Raw genomic sequence first — 17,667 nt, forward strand, 5'->3', positions numbered from 1 at the left:
TCTCTCTCTCTCTCTCTCTCTCTCTCTCGTCTGCCACTCTCTCCTGCTTGCACTCTCTCTCTAAAATAAATCAATTAAAAAAATTAAATGCCATTATTTCAAAGATGTAAACACAAAGAAAATGCTGTATTGCAGCCACTTGAATCTCAGTGTCTCCCCTCCCCGGACATAAGCTATTACAGGCCAACTGTAATAAAGAGAACAGCACACTGACTGCAGAGTTCGTGTGTGCATTCTTCCTCTGGCTAAGTGCCATCTGTATGGTAATTACTTTGCATTTTCTGAATGCAATTACACAGTAATCTGCCATAACTGAATTTGCCTATGGCTGCATGGCTTTTATTGATCAAACCTACTGAGGAACCAAATACCTAAAGAGGTTACAGAATGTCCCATCCTGTGAGTCACAGTACATGTCTTAAAGGCTGTGCTCCTCCTGATTCTATTATTTCTTAAAATAATAATAATTTATTGAGCACTAAGTGCCAGACACTATGCTAGGAACTTTAAAGCGAGTATCTCACACATGCTCTGAGCGGCTTTATGAAGTAGGAAGTGATATTGGCCCCATTGCACAGATTAAACAACAACAGACTTAGAGCAAGTAATTGGCCCACAACACTAATAAGTAATAGTGTGAAATCAAAGCCAGGACAAGAGGATTCAGAATCTACTTGTTTAAACTTCCTCTGTACTGCTTACAGAAATGTGTTATAAATCAACTAACTTAAGTCTCACCAACAAATTAGAGTCTGCTCAAATTGGGAAGCAGCTTGGATTAAGACAGAATGCAGCTAGCTGACTACAGCCTATATACCTTTCCTTCTTCATCACACGGAGTATGGATCTGGAAATAGTCTTTTGTGGTACAGGGAGGTCGCTCCATACACTCGCTGGACCCTTCCTCTGAAACATAAAAACGCATTTCAGAAATGAGTCTTTTATGTTGTGACTCTCAGTAAAAGCAAAAATCAAAACAAAACAAAACAAAAAAGGAGACAACTAAAAATTAAAAATAACCTTGCTAGAGGAGTTTGGGAAGGACTATCTAGACCTAAGGAGAATAAAGGCCTGTGTTTTTATTAACCCTAGAGCAATACATGTTTCCATGATACACAGAAAACATAAAACTCTTCTAAGAAGACATTAGATTACTTCCATTATTTGAACACTGCAAATTTGCAACAAATTAAAATTTTCTAAGTACATCTCTATGCCAATGAGTCATGTAAAATCACAATCTGATTTTTTTTTAGATTAGTATAAATATATCCAAAGCAATTCCCGGTAGGATGCGGAACAGAAAAAATTACAAATGGAAAAACCATGCACAAAGGGTAGTAAGTCATATTTTATCCATTCAATACTGATTAACCTCAGCACTTGGCTCCTGGAACACTGTTCCCACCACATTTTATGTGTGATTTCTGGCTCATGACCCTACACTCTAGACAAACATACTTTTAGAGAGAAAAGAACAAACACTACCTACTGGCAAAAACCAGTCCTACCTGAAAACTGGGAGTCCTCTTCACACTTGATACATTCTTTGGCTCCTTTCTCTGAGTAGGTGTTTCTGGGACAGACTTGGCAGATGAACGAGCCTGGTTTGTTGCTGAAGGTGCCTGGCTTGCACGGAAAACATTCTGATGTGTACGCCACCCCTGTGTGGTAATGAAAACCAGAGCATGGGAAGGAGGACCCACCAGCAACAAGCAGACCAGCACCTTCTTGCTGCTTCTACCAGAAGTGAGAGAAGTAGTCATAGTGAGCCCAGATCCTTTATCCCATTCATTCAACAGCAAGGAAGTATCCACTGTGCGCACAACACTGGGGTAGATACTGGCCTAAGAAGAGCAGTCACTTACACAAGAGATCAAGGCTTGACCGAGGCGTGCTAAATTATAAACCGAGTTGTCAAAAGACAACTCCACTGACTGTAAGGTCTCCTCCAGTTCTGTAAGCCTACTATTCTCTGACCTTTGGGGCCACCTGTTCCCTTGTTCTCCACTGGAAAGACCGAACAGACCTCAGGGGGAATGGCCTTTTCTCTGGCTTGTAATTCCACCCTTTGCCAGCAGATGTCCCTATGACTAATGAGTTCGTGTCAGGGGAACCAGTACAGAACGTAGTAAAATAGAAGCCATTAACAAAGGAGAATCACTGCCTTAATTAAAAGTAGCCCTAATTGAGAATGAACCACACCAGGTTTACTGGCTTCTCTCCTGGGCCAGAAAATGCCTGGCTGGTTCAGAGAGGCATAAGAGGTTTAGGAGACGGTCAGGCAGAGAAGTCTGTTTTATTGTTATTTCTATCGATATAACAGTGGGCTGTTATATCCCGGTGAGCTCGATGCCTGGCACAATAGACATCTCTTGAATGAAGAATAGGTTCTTATTAACAAGGATCATTTTATTTTACTTAAAGACACCGAAAATTGTTATCATGCTTATTTTTTCACGCGGATTAAATTTAGGTTAAGGGAACGAAAACATCAGTCAACTTGACAAAAATAAAATCCGGGTCTCAAGATGTGTATCCTACCCGATAAACTCTTGAGCCATCCAAACCAAACATTTAATAGCTCTTTTAACTACCTCTAAAATGTGATGTGTGTCTACTAAAACAGATTGCTGTGAAATACCTTCAATTGTGATATTTTTTACCAAAACTGGCTTGACGGCCTTAGAACCCATAAGGATGCCGGTGGTCCTCCAGTACAGTATGTTGGTGCCTGACTTCAGCATTACCTGTCAAGGGGAAGACTCACGTCAGATAAACCAGGCTCCTTCAACCATACCTGAAAGCTAATCCCGTATACCTTTTCCAAGGCATTATAATGAAACACCATTAATTGGGAACCTACAACCTTGAGTTTACTGCAAATTCAGACTTAAGATCTGCTGAAGTCACATTTTCTTAAAAAATAAATAGCTTGCTAATCCAAAAAATATACCAGTAAGGAAGGAAAAGAAAATTACGTCTGAACAAAAAATGATTTTTAAACCATGTGCATGTAGTCTTGGCTCATAATTAAAAGGGACTCATTCTAGAGAGTGAGAAGACACATGGCCCAATGTTTATTGACTGTCACTATTCACAAGAAGATCTTTGGGCTCTGAAAACAATAAGGCAACGGAATGAGTTTGCTTCCTTCTAAAATTATTTAATAGGGGTTCCTGGGTGGCTCAGTAAGTTAAGCTTCTGACTTTCGGTTTCAACTTAGGTCACGATCTCACAGTTCTGGGTTCGAGCTCCACATTAGGCTCCATGCTGATCATACAGAGCTTGCTTGGGATTCTCTCTCTCCTCCTCTCTCTCTGCCTCTCCCCTGCTTGTACCTTCTCTCTCTCTCTCTCTAAATAAGTAAATAAACTTAAAAAGAAGATTTAAAAATAAGTAGAGATAAAATTATTTTTAAAATACTGCAAGAGCAACCAGAGAAAAATAGAACTGTTGTAAAATAACGTGATTTAAATGTATATCTCCAGCACTTAAATGATCAGTACATCTAATATTTAATTCCTTTGCCACCAATATATTGTTCTATTTACATATCAAATGACTTTTCTGATAAGTCTCATATTGTTTCTGTCAAAAGAACTAATATAAAGATTCCTTGCTTTCTCGTTTGACACTCTTATTCTTCTGGTACAGTCTCTGGCTGCCCAGATTCAAGCTGTATAAAATTAAAACAGATCCAGGTACTTCACGTTGCCAGAGATTCAGGAGAGTCGTGCATTAAGTACTTTCCCCTGGGTTAAGTGAAGAAAACATATTTGTTGCCAAGGGTTACTTGCACCTTCAAAACGCAGCTTAATGAATACTTAGACAAATGGATCTTAAGTGGTTCTAATATCACTTCCAGGCATACAGATCAAAAAATAGTCCGAGAGCATACATTGTATTAATCACTCAAGGATGGAGCACCTGTTATAACGGAAAGAAGGCAAGGGTGTATGGTGACTTATCGACATAGAACTCAGTCTACACTGCAGGCACCACACGAGGCCTTTCTCATGTAACCCTGCAAGACTGCTCCCATTCCTTCCATGAAAAAGCAGATTCAAAGAGATTATGCCAATTGCCTAAAGAAACATAACTGCTGTAAGCCAGAGTTAGATTTTAAATCCATGCCTCATTCCAATGGGAGAGTGGCTCAAATAATAATAACAGATTCACAGACTATGTTACCTGATAATTGCTTCCAAATATTTGGGGTTGTTGTGTGGAGAGGAGGTAGTTACTTAACCCGATGTGACCAGGGAGGGTAGGTCTTTGAGCAACAGGTGACAAACAGAGAGGAAGCTGGGTTGGCTCCAAACATGATTGGATACTGTGAGAGGCGGCGCTGTCCAACAATGGAGTCAGTACAGCCCCCAAGAAAACAAGTTTGAAAGTCACTTGTTGGAGACACTGCAGCGAAAGATGGATCAAAGGATCCTTCCAGTGCCAAGAGCCACTGATTCTTTCCCACGTGACAGGCACACATGCGATCTTACATACCCAGAGGTTCTGTGTATTTGTTCTGAATAGTCTTATTTCTTGTCAATGCCCCTTTGAAAAGAAGGAAAGTTGGAGTCTTACAGGGACGAGAAGGGAAAGAAACCCAAAGAGAAAGAGAAAGGTAGGAAAAAACACCTAGAAAGAATCTGTGTCCATGAAACTTTAAGGCAATCTCTTCCCTACCCAGAAACTGTCTAAATTAATGAACAATTTTTTTCCATAAAATAAAATTCTTCATAAGGTTGGGGAACAGAGGGAGCAGCATGGGGGTTAGAGGGAGAGAAGAAGAACAAAGAGAGACTTACAGAATGAGAGCCCCATTCTCCATTGTCTGTGAGCTTTACCCACTTGTCTGCGGTAGTGTCCATCTCCTGGCACTGATCATTCTGAATCTGTGGATTAAACACAAGGGCCCCAGTAAAGCTTCCTGAATAATGGCTTTAATTAAAGGCATTGCTCAGCACAAGACAGACTGCAAGAACTTCTTTCAATACACACTAAATCATGGCCATGAGTAATTCTCAGCAAGTAAACACACCATGACCTCCGGAGCCCAAGTGACAACTGCATTCAGTGGTTCTGAGTAAAGCATCCTCATTATTGCAACAAAAGGGTTAAGAACAGAGAAGAGGGAAGGAGACAGGATGACAGCAGTTCACCCTGATAATTCACAGAAAGGAGAAAAAGTATTACCAAAAACTTACCAAATGTTTCAAAAGCTTGCATTCACCATACAGGCCCAATAGTATAAAAACAAAGTTTATTTTGACAAGATTTAGAGCATGAACACTTTAAATTAATAAATAAATGAAATCTGCTTTGTGTTCAGTTCCCCAAGACTTATTCCACATACGTAAGTGAGTGACTACAGCAAAGTCAAAGCCCTAAATTTTCTTTTGGGGGAGGGGGAAGGGGTAAATGTTAATCATATGCCAAGATAACTCAAATGACTACAGCTACTATCTTTAGCACCAAACACTTAGTGCTTTCTAGACATCTCTTACAAAATGCCTCAGGATCTGTATACTATTTTTCCAGGCCTGTGAAGAAAACACAGACATCAATCGGGGCGCCTGGGTGGCTTAGTCAGTTAAGCGTCTGACTTTCGCTTAGGTCATGATCTCACGGTTCATGGGTTCGAGCCGCACGTTGGGCTCTGTGCTGACAGCTAGCTCAGAGCTTGGAGCCTGCTTCTGATTCTGTATCTCCCTCTCTCTCTGACCCTCCCCTGCTCACGCTGTCTCTCTTTCTCTCCTAGAAATAAATAAAACATTAAAAATTTAAAAAAAAAAACACAGACATCAAAAGGCTAGGCCATTTTGCACTACTACACAATAGTCAGCAACAGAGTAGGGTTAAAGTAAGAATTCATCCCCTCTACTTTAGCCAGAATGGCTATTTCTTTCTTCTCTATCTCTTTTCCACTGCATTCATCATCCTGACCAGTTTAAAAAAGACATAAAAATGTATCCTGGGGGCTCCTGGGTGGCTCAGTGGGTTAAGTGTCTGACTTAGGCACAGGTCACGATCTTATGGTCCATGGGTTTGAGCCCCATGTTGGGCTCTGTGCTGACAGCTCAGAATCTGGAGCCTGCTGCAGATTCTGAGTCTCCCTCTCTCTTGCCTTTCCCAGCTTGTGTTCTCTTTCTCTCTCTCTCTCAATAATAAATAAACTTTTAAAAATTATTTTAAAATGTACTCTGTAATAGATATTTTTTAAAGGTTACTAACAGTAAAATAGATCCTTTTAACATCTCAAAATACCCAGGAATATCAGCTACTGAGGCTATTTTTTTTAACTGAAGCTAAGTGTCATATTTATACTATAAGCATAATAGCCATTCTAACACAAATGGTAAGCCATTGTTAAGCAGCTAAGGACCCTAAATGTACCTTTGATGGTCAGTTTTTGGAAAAGCTTAAAGCTTTTTTTTTTTTTCCAGCTGAAATCAAACATCATGTGTTTTCAGAACATTCTATTGGCATTCTGGGATCTGATTTTTGTTCTTCATTCTAAAGGTAAGTATTAAAGGTATGACCTTGGTCCAATCACTTATTCTCTCTAGGCTTCAGTTTCATCATCTTTTTTTATGTTTTTATTTTATTATTGCTCATGCTCAGAGCATGAGCAGGGCAGGGGCAGAGAGAGAGGGAGACACAGAATCTGAAGCAGGCACCAGGCTCTTAGCTGTCAGCACAGAGCCAGATGCAGGGCTTGAACTCAGCAACTGCTAAATCATGACCTGAGCTGAAGTCAGATGCTTAACCAACTGAGCCACCCAGGAGCCCCCAGTTTTTATCTTTTAAAAAAGAAGAGTGGAGGAGCTGAATGAAGTTCCCACATAGTTCTAAAATTAAATGCTTTAGTGCTTTAAATTATGTAATGTCTATAGGTACAAGTGCATTTGTCTGTCTAGAGACATTTCCTTTCCATTAACCATTAGCATGATGACTGAAGTGTTGACCCTTTGAGTCAATAAATTGCACCCTGCAAAGCTGAAACATCAATAAAAGAAGGAACATGAAGTTACTACCCCTTTTCAATCTATAACCAGAAGAACAAAGGGATCACTCAAAGGAAATAATGAAACTTCATGCCTTAAGAGGACTTTTAGCAACAACTCTCAAAGGACTTACTCGACAATACCAAAACTAAATGCTTATTCTAACAGTTACACAACTACCTTGCTTCTTAACTGTATTCTATTTTTATTAAGATGGCAAAAATGCCCCATGGAACAGGGAATCATTTACTTTAACAAGTGTTTTGCAAACAAAATGTAGCTTCAAAAGGAAATTTGTTTGAATGTTACTTAACATCTTAAAGTCATCAAAAGATTAGAACCAGGAGGCTCCTTAAAAGGTCTTGTCATACAATCCACTTGGCAAAAGGGAATGATGAGGACCGGAAAGTTAACTTTAATTGTCCAAAACACACAACCAGCCACTGTAGTTGGGACCGGAGCCAGAATCTCTTGACTTCAAATACAACACTCATACTTTCAAGGCAAATATCTCTTCCTACCAAACTTCTGACTTACCAATTTCCATTATCAGGAGCAATATAAATTTGTTTTATAAATACTAGCACATAGGCTCCTGAAATCTGGACCGCAGGAACATTTTACAAGATATTTTTCCCAGTTACATGAACAACACACCTTTTTTTCTTTTTTTTGGCGGGGGGGGGAATGTGTAGAAGTCAATCTGAAAACATTTTCTCAAGCATCTGAGTGACTGCCACAACAAATATTTACTAGATTAGATACAGTTTATATTAAATATTTACATAATTTTAGTGGTAACAGCCTATTCCGTAGAACTATATTGCATAATGCTATTTCATCTCTTACCAGAGACATCAACTATCTCATCCACTGATTCCTTTAAATTGTACAAAATTGACAGAATCAGAAATATACAGCCACTTCTACTTTTAAAATATTGCCCAAGCTTATACTTAATAAAATACTTGAAACTGCAAAGAGAAAAAAAAAAACAAAAACTAAAATTGGTGAAAACATATTTTGAAAAAACTAGCATCTGTAGCTATAAAAAAAATGAAAGCGAATCTTGGTGACAGCATATTGCATACAAAAAGTCTAAATCAAATGGTCATCCAATGATCAAACCCAAAAATAAAACAAGCCCAATGTTACTCAATAAGGTGAGAGCTCGGAGGTAATAATACTAACCAGAAAATAAAGTATTATGTAGAAATACAAAGTTTTCTTTTAAAGTCAAAAGGTTCAATCAATTAACAGAAAAAACTGAGGAGGCATATAATGCAATAGCAACAATTAACAGAAATTTTACATGAATTTCCCTCAAAAAGTGAATTCTAGAAAATAAAAGGCCTTACAAAGAACTCAAAGAAGATGTTGTTGTCGACATACTGGTACTCAAAGAAGACATAACCTGACTTCTTAAGGTGCACAGCATAGATCAAAGATACCGTGCAGTCATCACGATTTGACTCTATGTAGTTTCCACGAGGGACCCACGAAGAGCTGTGGAAACAAAACATTTTTACATTAACGTTCAGAAACCTCTTCTGTTCACAAGTTATCTAGCTCAGTTTAAGAAGTAGTCCCATCAGCAAAGCACAGCAGAGAAGTCTAAAGCTTTTCTGGAACTCAAAGGCCAACACATTACAGGGAAAAGGACTTCCTAAATTTTGGTAAGGTTATGTGATCCATTTGCAAAGGAAACTGCTATTTTCCACCAAAAATTTGATTACTAAATAGATGACCACAAACTGTAATTGTCTGAGGTAGAATTATTCTCTCAAACAACATATGAAGTTTTATTTATAAACATATATACCTGGCAGGGAAATGAGGGAGTTCCTTGATATGAAAGGAAGAACAGTAATTATAAAAATCCATGTAGAGTCTAAGTAAAATATAGATCACAGTTTCAAAGTATAATACAGGGGTAAGAGTCTGGTTGGAATTTTTATCTCAAAAAGGTGAAAAATTAAGGAAACACACTGGTGAACAAAATAAGTTGGTGGAGCACCTGGGTAGCTCAGCCAGTTGAGCATTTGGCTTGATTTCAGTTTAGGTCATGATCTTGTGGTTCGTGAGTTTGAGCCCCAAGTCGGGCTCTGCATGGACAGTGCAGAGCCTGCATGGGATTCTCTCTCTCCTTCTCTCTCTACCCCTTACATGCTCACACACATGCATTCGTTCTCTAAATAAAAGTAAAAAAATAAATAACATGAAAAATTTAAGTTGTAAATCTAACCATAATTCTTAGATAAGCCAATAGTGAGTCACTTGTTGACTCTTTGGTCAAAAATATTTCTAACCAAATGTATGAAAGCACAACTGAACACCCTTCTCTTCAGATGTAACTGTTTACAAGGATAATAATGAGATTTGGAAAATTCTTTTATTTCTTCTAACAGAACAAAATCTGAAGACTGAGATCTTCACATCCCAATATGACTCACTAATTAGTATTTGGATTTGCCCTTATTCTTTCAGTGTTAAACTAAAGAAAATACATGAGCCATATTCAGGCACTGAGAATACACAATGCAGGACTGAGATTCTTGAGAGCAGGAAAATGCATGACTCAAAGCCCAAATTGACCTTGACCTCACTTTTCAGGACACTTTCCAGACTGTGGCACCGGGAGACAGCTCTCAAGCAGAGCGCAGGGTCTCACTGAGCTGAAGAGCAGAGATGAGTCATTAGGGCAGCTGAATCATTATAGGCCTGAGAATCAGAGAACAGGGCCTCCAGAAGTCCATAAGTAGTTCCTCTGTAGGTCATGGGCTTGAGACTGGAGTGTGGAGACACAGCAGAGAACAGCCACTGTAAAGCTGAGACATAATCACAGAGCCCACTTTAATGGGAGTCACTGGAGCCCCAAGTCAGCCAGAGAGGCAAAAACCTGATAATGACATTGGGCATTTACGTGAGACCCCAGAATGCCACACCTTGGGAAATAAGGGCCATGCCCTAAAGCATGTACCAGCAAACCTTTTCATAATGGGCCAGAGACTAAATATTTATTATTGGCTTTGTGGACCATCCGGTCCTTCCTGAAATACTTCACTCTGCTGTTGTAACTGAAAAGTGGCCACAGACAATGCATAAATAAATGAGTACAGCTGTCTTCCAATATAACTTTGTTTACAAAAACAAAGAGAGGGCCCATAGGCCACAGTTTGCCAACTCCCTCACTAAAATAAAGGCTGTGACCTAGAACTCAGTGCCAAACTAATACAGAGCCACCCAAAAAATAATAAAACCAGGCCTAATGAGATCAAGGTGTACTTTCGGTACATAAACTGCCTGCCAGAACATAATTCAGCCCTCTTAAAATAAAGGGAAAAAATAATCCACATTCTCTATACCTTAACATTCACAATGCCCAAGATGCAATAAAAATTTACTAGACATGCAAGTGGGAAAATATGACCCTTAACTGAGAAAAAAAAAAAGACAGTAAAAAAACCAGACAAGTATTTAAGACAGTTCTTAAACATACAGTCAACTATAAATAAAAGATGAACACAATGAGTGAAGAGATAGAAAATCTTGAGGACTTTAAGGGAAATAAGAGCCATAAAATAAACTAGAATAAAATTCTCGAAATGAAAAATCACAAAATGTAAAATTTAAAATTCACCAGATGGGCTTCAGAGCAAGTTTGAGACTGAAAAAAAAAGGAAAGAAAAAAGGATACTTAGTGATAGAGCAATAGAAATCATGTACTCTGAAATATGAGAGAAAATTTTTGAAAAAAAAATGAGGCTCAATGACTTTTAGACAATACCAAGTGGTCTAACCTACATGTAATTGGAGTCAAAGAAAGAAAAGAGGGAGAGAAAAAGGCAGAAAAACATTATTGGTGCAGGAAGTGCTAAAATAATTCCTAAATTTGGTGACACTATCAACCTACAAATCCAAGAAGCTCACTAAACTTGAAGTAAATACAAGAAAACCAGTGCTAGACAAGTCATAGTCAAACTGTTGAACCCCAAAAATATGGAGAACATTTTATAAATAGAGAAATTAAGGCACTTTAAATAGAAAGGAATTAATCATAAACAATACAGCTAACTTTTCATCACAAATGAGGGAGAGTTCATAAGGTAGTGGAACATCTTTAAGGCATAGAAAGAGAAAAGAAAAGCCAAGAGCCCAATGTCTAAGAAAATACTCTTCAAAATAGAGGCAAAAAAAATTTTTTTTCAGGCAAACAAAAGCTGAGAGAATTTGTGAGCAGCAGACCTGTATTATGAGAAATGACAAAGAAAATTTCACTGGTTGAAACAATAATCCTAAACATTCAGATCTATATAAAGACAGAGGAGCAGCAATAATGGTGACTATGTAGACAAACATCTAAGCTGTATTTTTTCATCTCTCTTTTTTTAAATTGTGTTTTCAATGTTTGTTTATTTTTAAGAGAGAGAAACAGAGCATGAGCAGGGGAGGGGCAGAGAGAGAGAGATACAGAATCTGAAGCAGGCTCCAGGCTCTGAGGTGTTAGCACAGGGCCAGACGGAGGCTCAAACACATGAACCATAAGGTCATGACCTGAGCTGAAGTCGGACATTTAACCGACTTAGCCACCCAGTCACCCCTATAGTTTTTCATCTCTTTAGTTCTTTTAAAAATAACTGATTATTTAACATACATTTCATTGTATTATAGGGTTTATAATATGTTTCTAAAGATAATACATGACCATAGCACACAGATGAGGGTCTAACTCTAACCACACTGCTGTCAAGTTTTACATATTATGCAAAAGTACAATAATAACTAATTATACTATCAGAATGCATATTGTAATATGTAGCTTTTACAATCAAGATTGGCAAAGATATCTGAAGATATAAAAAACATTAACCATAACAGAAAAAAATTGATAAATTGTAATTTTTCAAATTTTAAACTTTGGTTTATCAATGACACCATTAAGAAAATGAAACGGCAAATGCCACAAACTGGGAGAAAATATTACACATACGTATAAGTATTTGTGTATGCATGTATATATTAAGTATTATATAAACATATACATGACAAGAGCTCATGTCCAGAATACACAAAGATCATGTATAGCTCAATAATAAAATGACCCAAAAATAATACAAAATGGGCAAAACATGTTGACATCACACATACACACAAAAAAATTAAACATGTAGACAATGAACATAAGAAAAGTGTTCAAGAGAAATGCAAATTAAAACCACAAGGAGGTATCATTTCTCACACACACACACACACACACACACACAAATAGCTAAAATAAAACACGACTACAAAACAAAGTGTTGGTAAATGTATAGTGTAACTAGAATTCAAATGCACCACTGGAGTCTATAGTTATATAACCATTTTGGGAAACTCTGACAATTCCTTACAAAGTTCAATGCACATCTTCTATATGACTTTTTAATTAAAAAGAATTAAAGCAAGATGGGATGAATGGATAAAAGAAGGGAGGGAGGGAGCGAGGTGATCATAACAATATCAGACTGAAATTCACATTGAAAAAAATTACACAAGACAGTACATTGAAAAAGCTGTACTCATCATTCAACTTCTTTGATGAATAAACTACATATTCTAAGTAGAAAAAGAAGCCATGTCAATATCTACTGCCCATTAAAACAAAGATCTGAGATACCATAACATCCTACTAGTACCTTCCTCTAAAGAGCTCTTTTGTTTAAAAAAATTACATTTTAAAAATATATACACATACATGTATGTGCATTCATATAAATGCATATATATTAGATATTAATGTTATCTAATGACACAACACAATATATATAACAAAATAATGATTATCAAGAGAGTAAAAATGTCACCTGGTAGATAGAGAAAGAGCAGTGGAAAGCAAGAGGGATTCAGGGAAGGAAGGAAGGAGAGAACACATCTTTTAGCACAGCTATATATTTCCCAGCATCCTTAGCTCATGGCAAAAATGTTCAGTTCCTGAGAAGCCATTCTTGTTGGAAGGTAGCCAGAGGCCTAACATTTAATTATTCTATACATGGCCTTATAGAAGGAAATTTTATACAGTGGTGAATACAAGAGAACAGGAAGGATTACAGCCCAAAAATAAACATTTTATATCTTTTTATATCTTTTTAAAACAATTTAACATTCCGCCAGTACTGTCATTGGCAGAGCTAATAATCCCCTAAAGAAAGAAATTACAGCACAGGTAACACAGTCGATAATATCGTATTAACTCTGTATGGTGACAGAGGTAACTACAGTTATCATGGTGGACATATCATAATATATATAAATGTCAAATTTATATTTAGACATGCAAATTTATACTGCATGTCTAAAAGTGCTGTATAATATGCCAACTATACTTCAATTATAAATTTTTTTATGAAGGTAGAAATTAAGCAAAAGAGCTTTCCACTTTATTTATTTAACCTACTCTCTCTTACAGGGGATTGAGTATCTAAATGAAGATTACCCATTCTTCCTTTCAGAGGAAAAGAAAAATAAATCTAAACAAATCATTAAAAATCAGAGAAGGGTTGGTAGAAATTTCACTGACTTGAACGTTACAAATTTATTATCAGAAAATTAATTTGTTTTTCTAATAGCCTTGCTGCATTTTTGTATAAGATATCTATTATGCCCTCAGAGCAATTATTTTAACCTCATGAAAATTCAGCTACATTATTTGTAGTGACTGTCTAAAAGGAAAAAGAAAACATGATCCTTTGCACTTAGTTTATCTATAATCCCAATCAGTACTAAGATTATCTCTAACTTCTTTCTGGAAAAGAGCAACTTATACCCTTCTAAAGTATTCGGTCAAGATCCAAAGACCCCCTTGGATTCTTACTTGTTACAGCCATCTGGCCTGCTGTCAGAAGGGCCGACCACGGTGTCCATGAACGTTGCAACGTTGGAAAATCCAGCTGGCAATTCATCCCATTCATCAAACTTGATGCCACTGCCCAAGGAATAGGTACCTTCGCCACACTTACTGCACACCTGGTTTTTCATTTCTAGATACTCTCCAGAAGCACAGGAGAAAGCTGGAAGGCAGAAGAATGTAGACCCCATTAGTCACTGCACTTCTCCATCAATTTTGTCACCAGGTTTTTATAAAGCTCTGATCATGCTACATCCTAATCAAAGCTTTTCTTAAGTTTACTTATTTATTTTGAGAGAGAGAGAGAATGAGCAGTGTAGGGGCAGAGAGAGAAGGAGAGGGAGAATCCCAAGCAGGCTCCACAAAGTCATGTTAGCGCAGAGCCAAATGTGGGGCTGGATTTCACTAGTTGTGAGATCATGACCTGAGCTGAAAGCAAGAGTAGATGCTTAACCAACTGAGCCACCCAGGTGCCCCTAAAGCTTTCTAAAGCTGCCCCTATTACTCAGTCCACTTCACAATTTGCCCCCAACATATTTTCCCAGTCTAATCTCTTGGCCCATCCTCTTCCAACCCTAACAAAATTCCTATCATTTCCAAATGTTTTCACCCTTTGTGTCCCTACTGTGGTCATCTTTCTCCAGAGAAGCTAACTAATCCATCCACTCCATTTGGGAAACTCCCATTCCTAACTCAAAAATAACCCTCTTCAAAAGACCTCCTGCCCCAACTCCGCAGTCAGTTGGTCAGTTGTGCCTCCCTCTGTGCTTCTCATAGCACCTGCATTAAGGCGCATGCATACACACACACACACACACACACACACACACACACACACATTTACTCATAAGATGATATATATGTGTATCAGTTGATGTGAGACTTTGAGCTTCCAGAAAACAAGGATCATTAGTTTCAGATTCCTAAATCTATGTGGCAAATACTAAGTCCAAATAAAAGGTTGACCCAGTGAGTGAGAACTAAACATAAAGGGGTAACAGGAAGGGAGTGTTTCTCATGCAAAAGCTAAATCAGTATCTCCACTTTTTCGATAGTCACAACTGCGACAGTCATTTCCACAACCTCCATCTTCCTGCTGACGTCGAGCTCTGTGCTAATTCTGAGAACTAACCAGAGACAGCAGGCATGGACAATGTGAAAACGAGTTATACCAAAGAATGTAGTTGTGCTGCTGAGTTGTTAGAATTCAGCAAATGCAAACCTATGTCCCCCCATGTGTGGCTCAAAGTGTTATCAGTGATACTAGTGACTTAGAAGCAAAGAGCCTTCTAAGAATTTAGTGAGGATATTAAAGAAACAAGACCTACAAATAAAATAAAACCTCCAAATTAACTGATAAAGAAAAATGAATCTCCCAGAAGACAGGGAAGGAAAAAAGCCTCCCATTTTGATAGATTCTCCTTTATAACATATTTGGATACTTATCAAGATAGATCAACAAGTTAGTTTTTAAAAAATAAAGAATTAGAGCTAAAACCCACATTCATTTACTTACTTATCCACTCAAAAAAATATCATGTTTTTCTTCAGCAGCTTAATTTCTCTGTACAGTGAAATTCCAACTCTCAACATCCCCAAATTAGTACAACATAAGAAAATAAGAAAAGATTAGGCAAAAGATACTGCATGCTGGCCACAAGGTCAAAACCATCCTAGAACCAGGTTGTACTATTTCCTAAGACCTTAAGTGAGTTACTTCACCTCTCTGCCTGACATTTAGTAAATGCTCACTATATGCTATTATTATCACTACCAGCACTACCAGCAGAGAAACACAGTAATGGAAAAAAAAATTTTATTTCACTTTCTATGGTTTAAAAGTTTTCTAGTAAACTGATAAATACTAATAAGAAACCAAACACCAACATCACCCTAAATCAAGGGTCAGCAAACTACTGCTCACAGGCCAAATCCATCCTGCTGCCTGTTTTGGTAAGTTTTACTGAAACATAGTCACCAGATGCCTGGATGGCTTAGTCAGTTGAGCATGAGACTTGGACTCAGGTCATGATCTCATGGTTCATGAGTCTGAGCCCTGCATCGGCTCCGCTGTCAGTGCAGAGCCCACTTCGGATCCTCTGTCCCGCCCCCTCTCTCCCTCCCTCTGTCTCTGTCTCTCTCTCTCTCAAAAATAAAACATTTAAGAGAAAAACACATACACAGTCACAACCATTCATTTATGTATTGTCTATGGCTACGTTTGCACCACATTGGCAGAGTTGAATAGTCGCAGCAGACACTATGCCACCTGGTGAGCTGAAAATCCTCTCTCATAAAATAATCTTTGAAGATAGTTTACTTTAGTGTCCCAAACTGAACTTTTAATTAATGGCAAGTAATATTTTATGAGTTGTTATAAGGGACTCTAGAAGCTAAGAAGAAGATTGTGTTGTGTTATTTCAGAGTGTTCACTGCCCTGTTAGAGTCATTAAACATACCCTCAACTCTTTCAGAGGTGTGTCCTCTGTAAGACCAGAGGAAGGCTGAAAGATGAAATTGACAGTGAGGTTTCTGAGTATTTATTACACAGTCAATTCTTTCTATCCATGGAAAATACAGGGTTAGGCTCCTATGAGACTCTGGCCACAAAATCTTCAGCAACAGAGCAATACATAACTTTGTTTTATGTGTTTCAGTTGAAAAATATCATATTTAATATATATTGTTCATTCATTAACATTGAACTTATGGCCAACAGCACTATAACTCATCCTTGAACTAAGCTTGTTTAACCCATGTATTTTCTCTACAAGGCACATCACGGCCTCTTGCACTTAGGAACACTAGCCAGCACTTCAGCTCATTTGGGGGCCATTTTACACAGTAAAATCACCCACAGAAGTATAAAAATGCAAAAAGAAGAAAGTGGCATTAAATAGACTGTGAAGAGGACTCTTTTTGATACTATAAGAAATATGGCAGAATGTCATCTTATTTGACCTCAGCTGAGACCAGGTGAGTCAAATTTTTAAAGCTCTATACATGTTTGTAAATGACTGTGAAAGTATTATTTGTATTGATTGGGGGGGGTCACAAATAAATTTTATGAAGTATGTGAATTTGCAAATATGGAATCCACAGATAATTGGGAACAATGTTTATAACAGACCTGTGAAGGAGGAAGATATTATGCTCATTTACCAGATGAGAAAAATGAGGCACAATATTCAAATAACCCAATTAGGAAGGTACCCATTAACAAGTGGCAAAACTGATATCCAAATTTAGGTCTGATTACAAAGCAGCTGCCTCAGGAAAATTCAACTTATAATAATTAATGCACAAAAGGTCAAGCAATTCCAAATGAATCCATTTTTATACTTTACATCCTTCTTCATTTCCTGTCTGAAGTTGTTAAACAATATTCATTGTTGTGCATTATACAGCAATAACCACTCCTCATCCTCAGAAATCTTGTTGAATTTTTAATATATCATTCCTAACACACACATTCATGAAATATTTTCACAAGTTGCTTACTTCTGTAAGTCTCAACGTCCTCGTCTGTAAAAATGAAGATAATAATATCTAACTCAATGAACTGCTGTGAGATTCAATAAGCTATTTCATATAAAGCCTTTAGCAGTGTGCCTACCATAAATCACTCAATATATGATAGCAATGATTATTAACAATACAATTCAGGATTCTGGGACAACAAGAATTCTGCCACTGGATTAATAATTTTTATGTCTTCAGAATACTTATGTAATCAAAGATAGTCAAATGGTTGTAGGGCCTTTAATGATACAG

At 37.6% G+C, this 17,667-nt stretch overlaps 1 protein-coding gene across 2 annotated transcripts in view; it reads right to left on the bottom strand.

Moving 5' to 3' along the window:
• The window catches only part of ELAPOR2 (endosome-lysosome associated apoptosis and autophagy regulator family member 2), a 174,097-nt gene that overhangs the window by 57,826 nt on the left and 98,604 nt on the right, over window positions 1-17,667 (bottom strand). For both annotated transcript variants that reach the window (XM_039219971.1, XM_039219969.1), the window contains 6 exons: window positions 13,861-14,056; window positions 8,369-8,516; window positions 4,812-4,898; window positions 2,645-2,750; window positions 1,512-1,664; window positions 818-906 (listed from right to left, as the gene is read on the bottom strand). In XM_039219971.1, the coding sequence (XP_039075902.1) occupies window positions 818-906; window positions 1,512-1,664; window positions 2,645-2,750; window positions 4,812-4,898; window positions 8,369-8,516; window positions 13,861-14,024 (747 nt within the window). In that variant the 5' untranslated portion in view covers window positions 14,025-14,056. The remainder of the gene's footprint in view (window positions 1-817; window positions 907-1,511; window positions 1,665-2,644; window positions 2,751-4,811; window positions 4,899-8,368; window positions 8,517-13,860; window positions 14,057-17,667) is intronic.

The sequence above is a fragment of the Hyaena hyaena genome, unplaced genomic scaffold (assembly GCF_003009895.1).
Source record: "Hyaena hyaena isolate Hyena2069 unplaced genomic scaffold, ASM300989v1 scaffold_858, whole genome shotgun sequence".
NCBI lineage: Eukaryota > Metazoa > Chordata > Mammalia > Carnivora > Hyaenidae > Hyaena > Hyaena hyaena.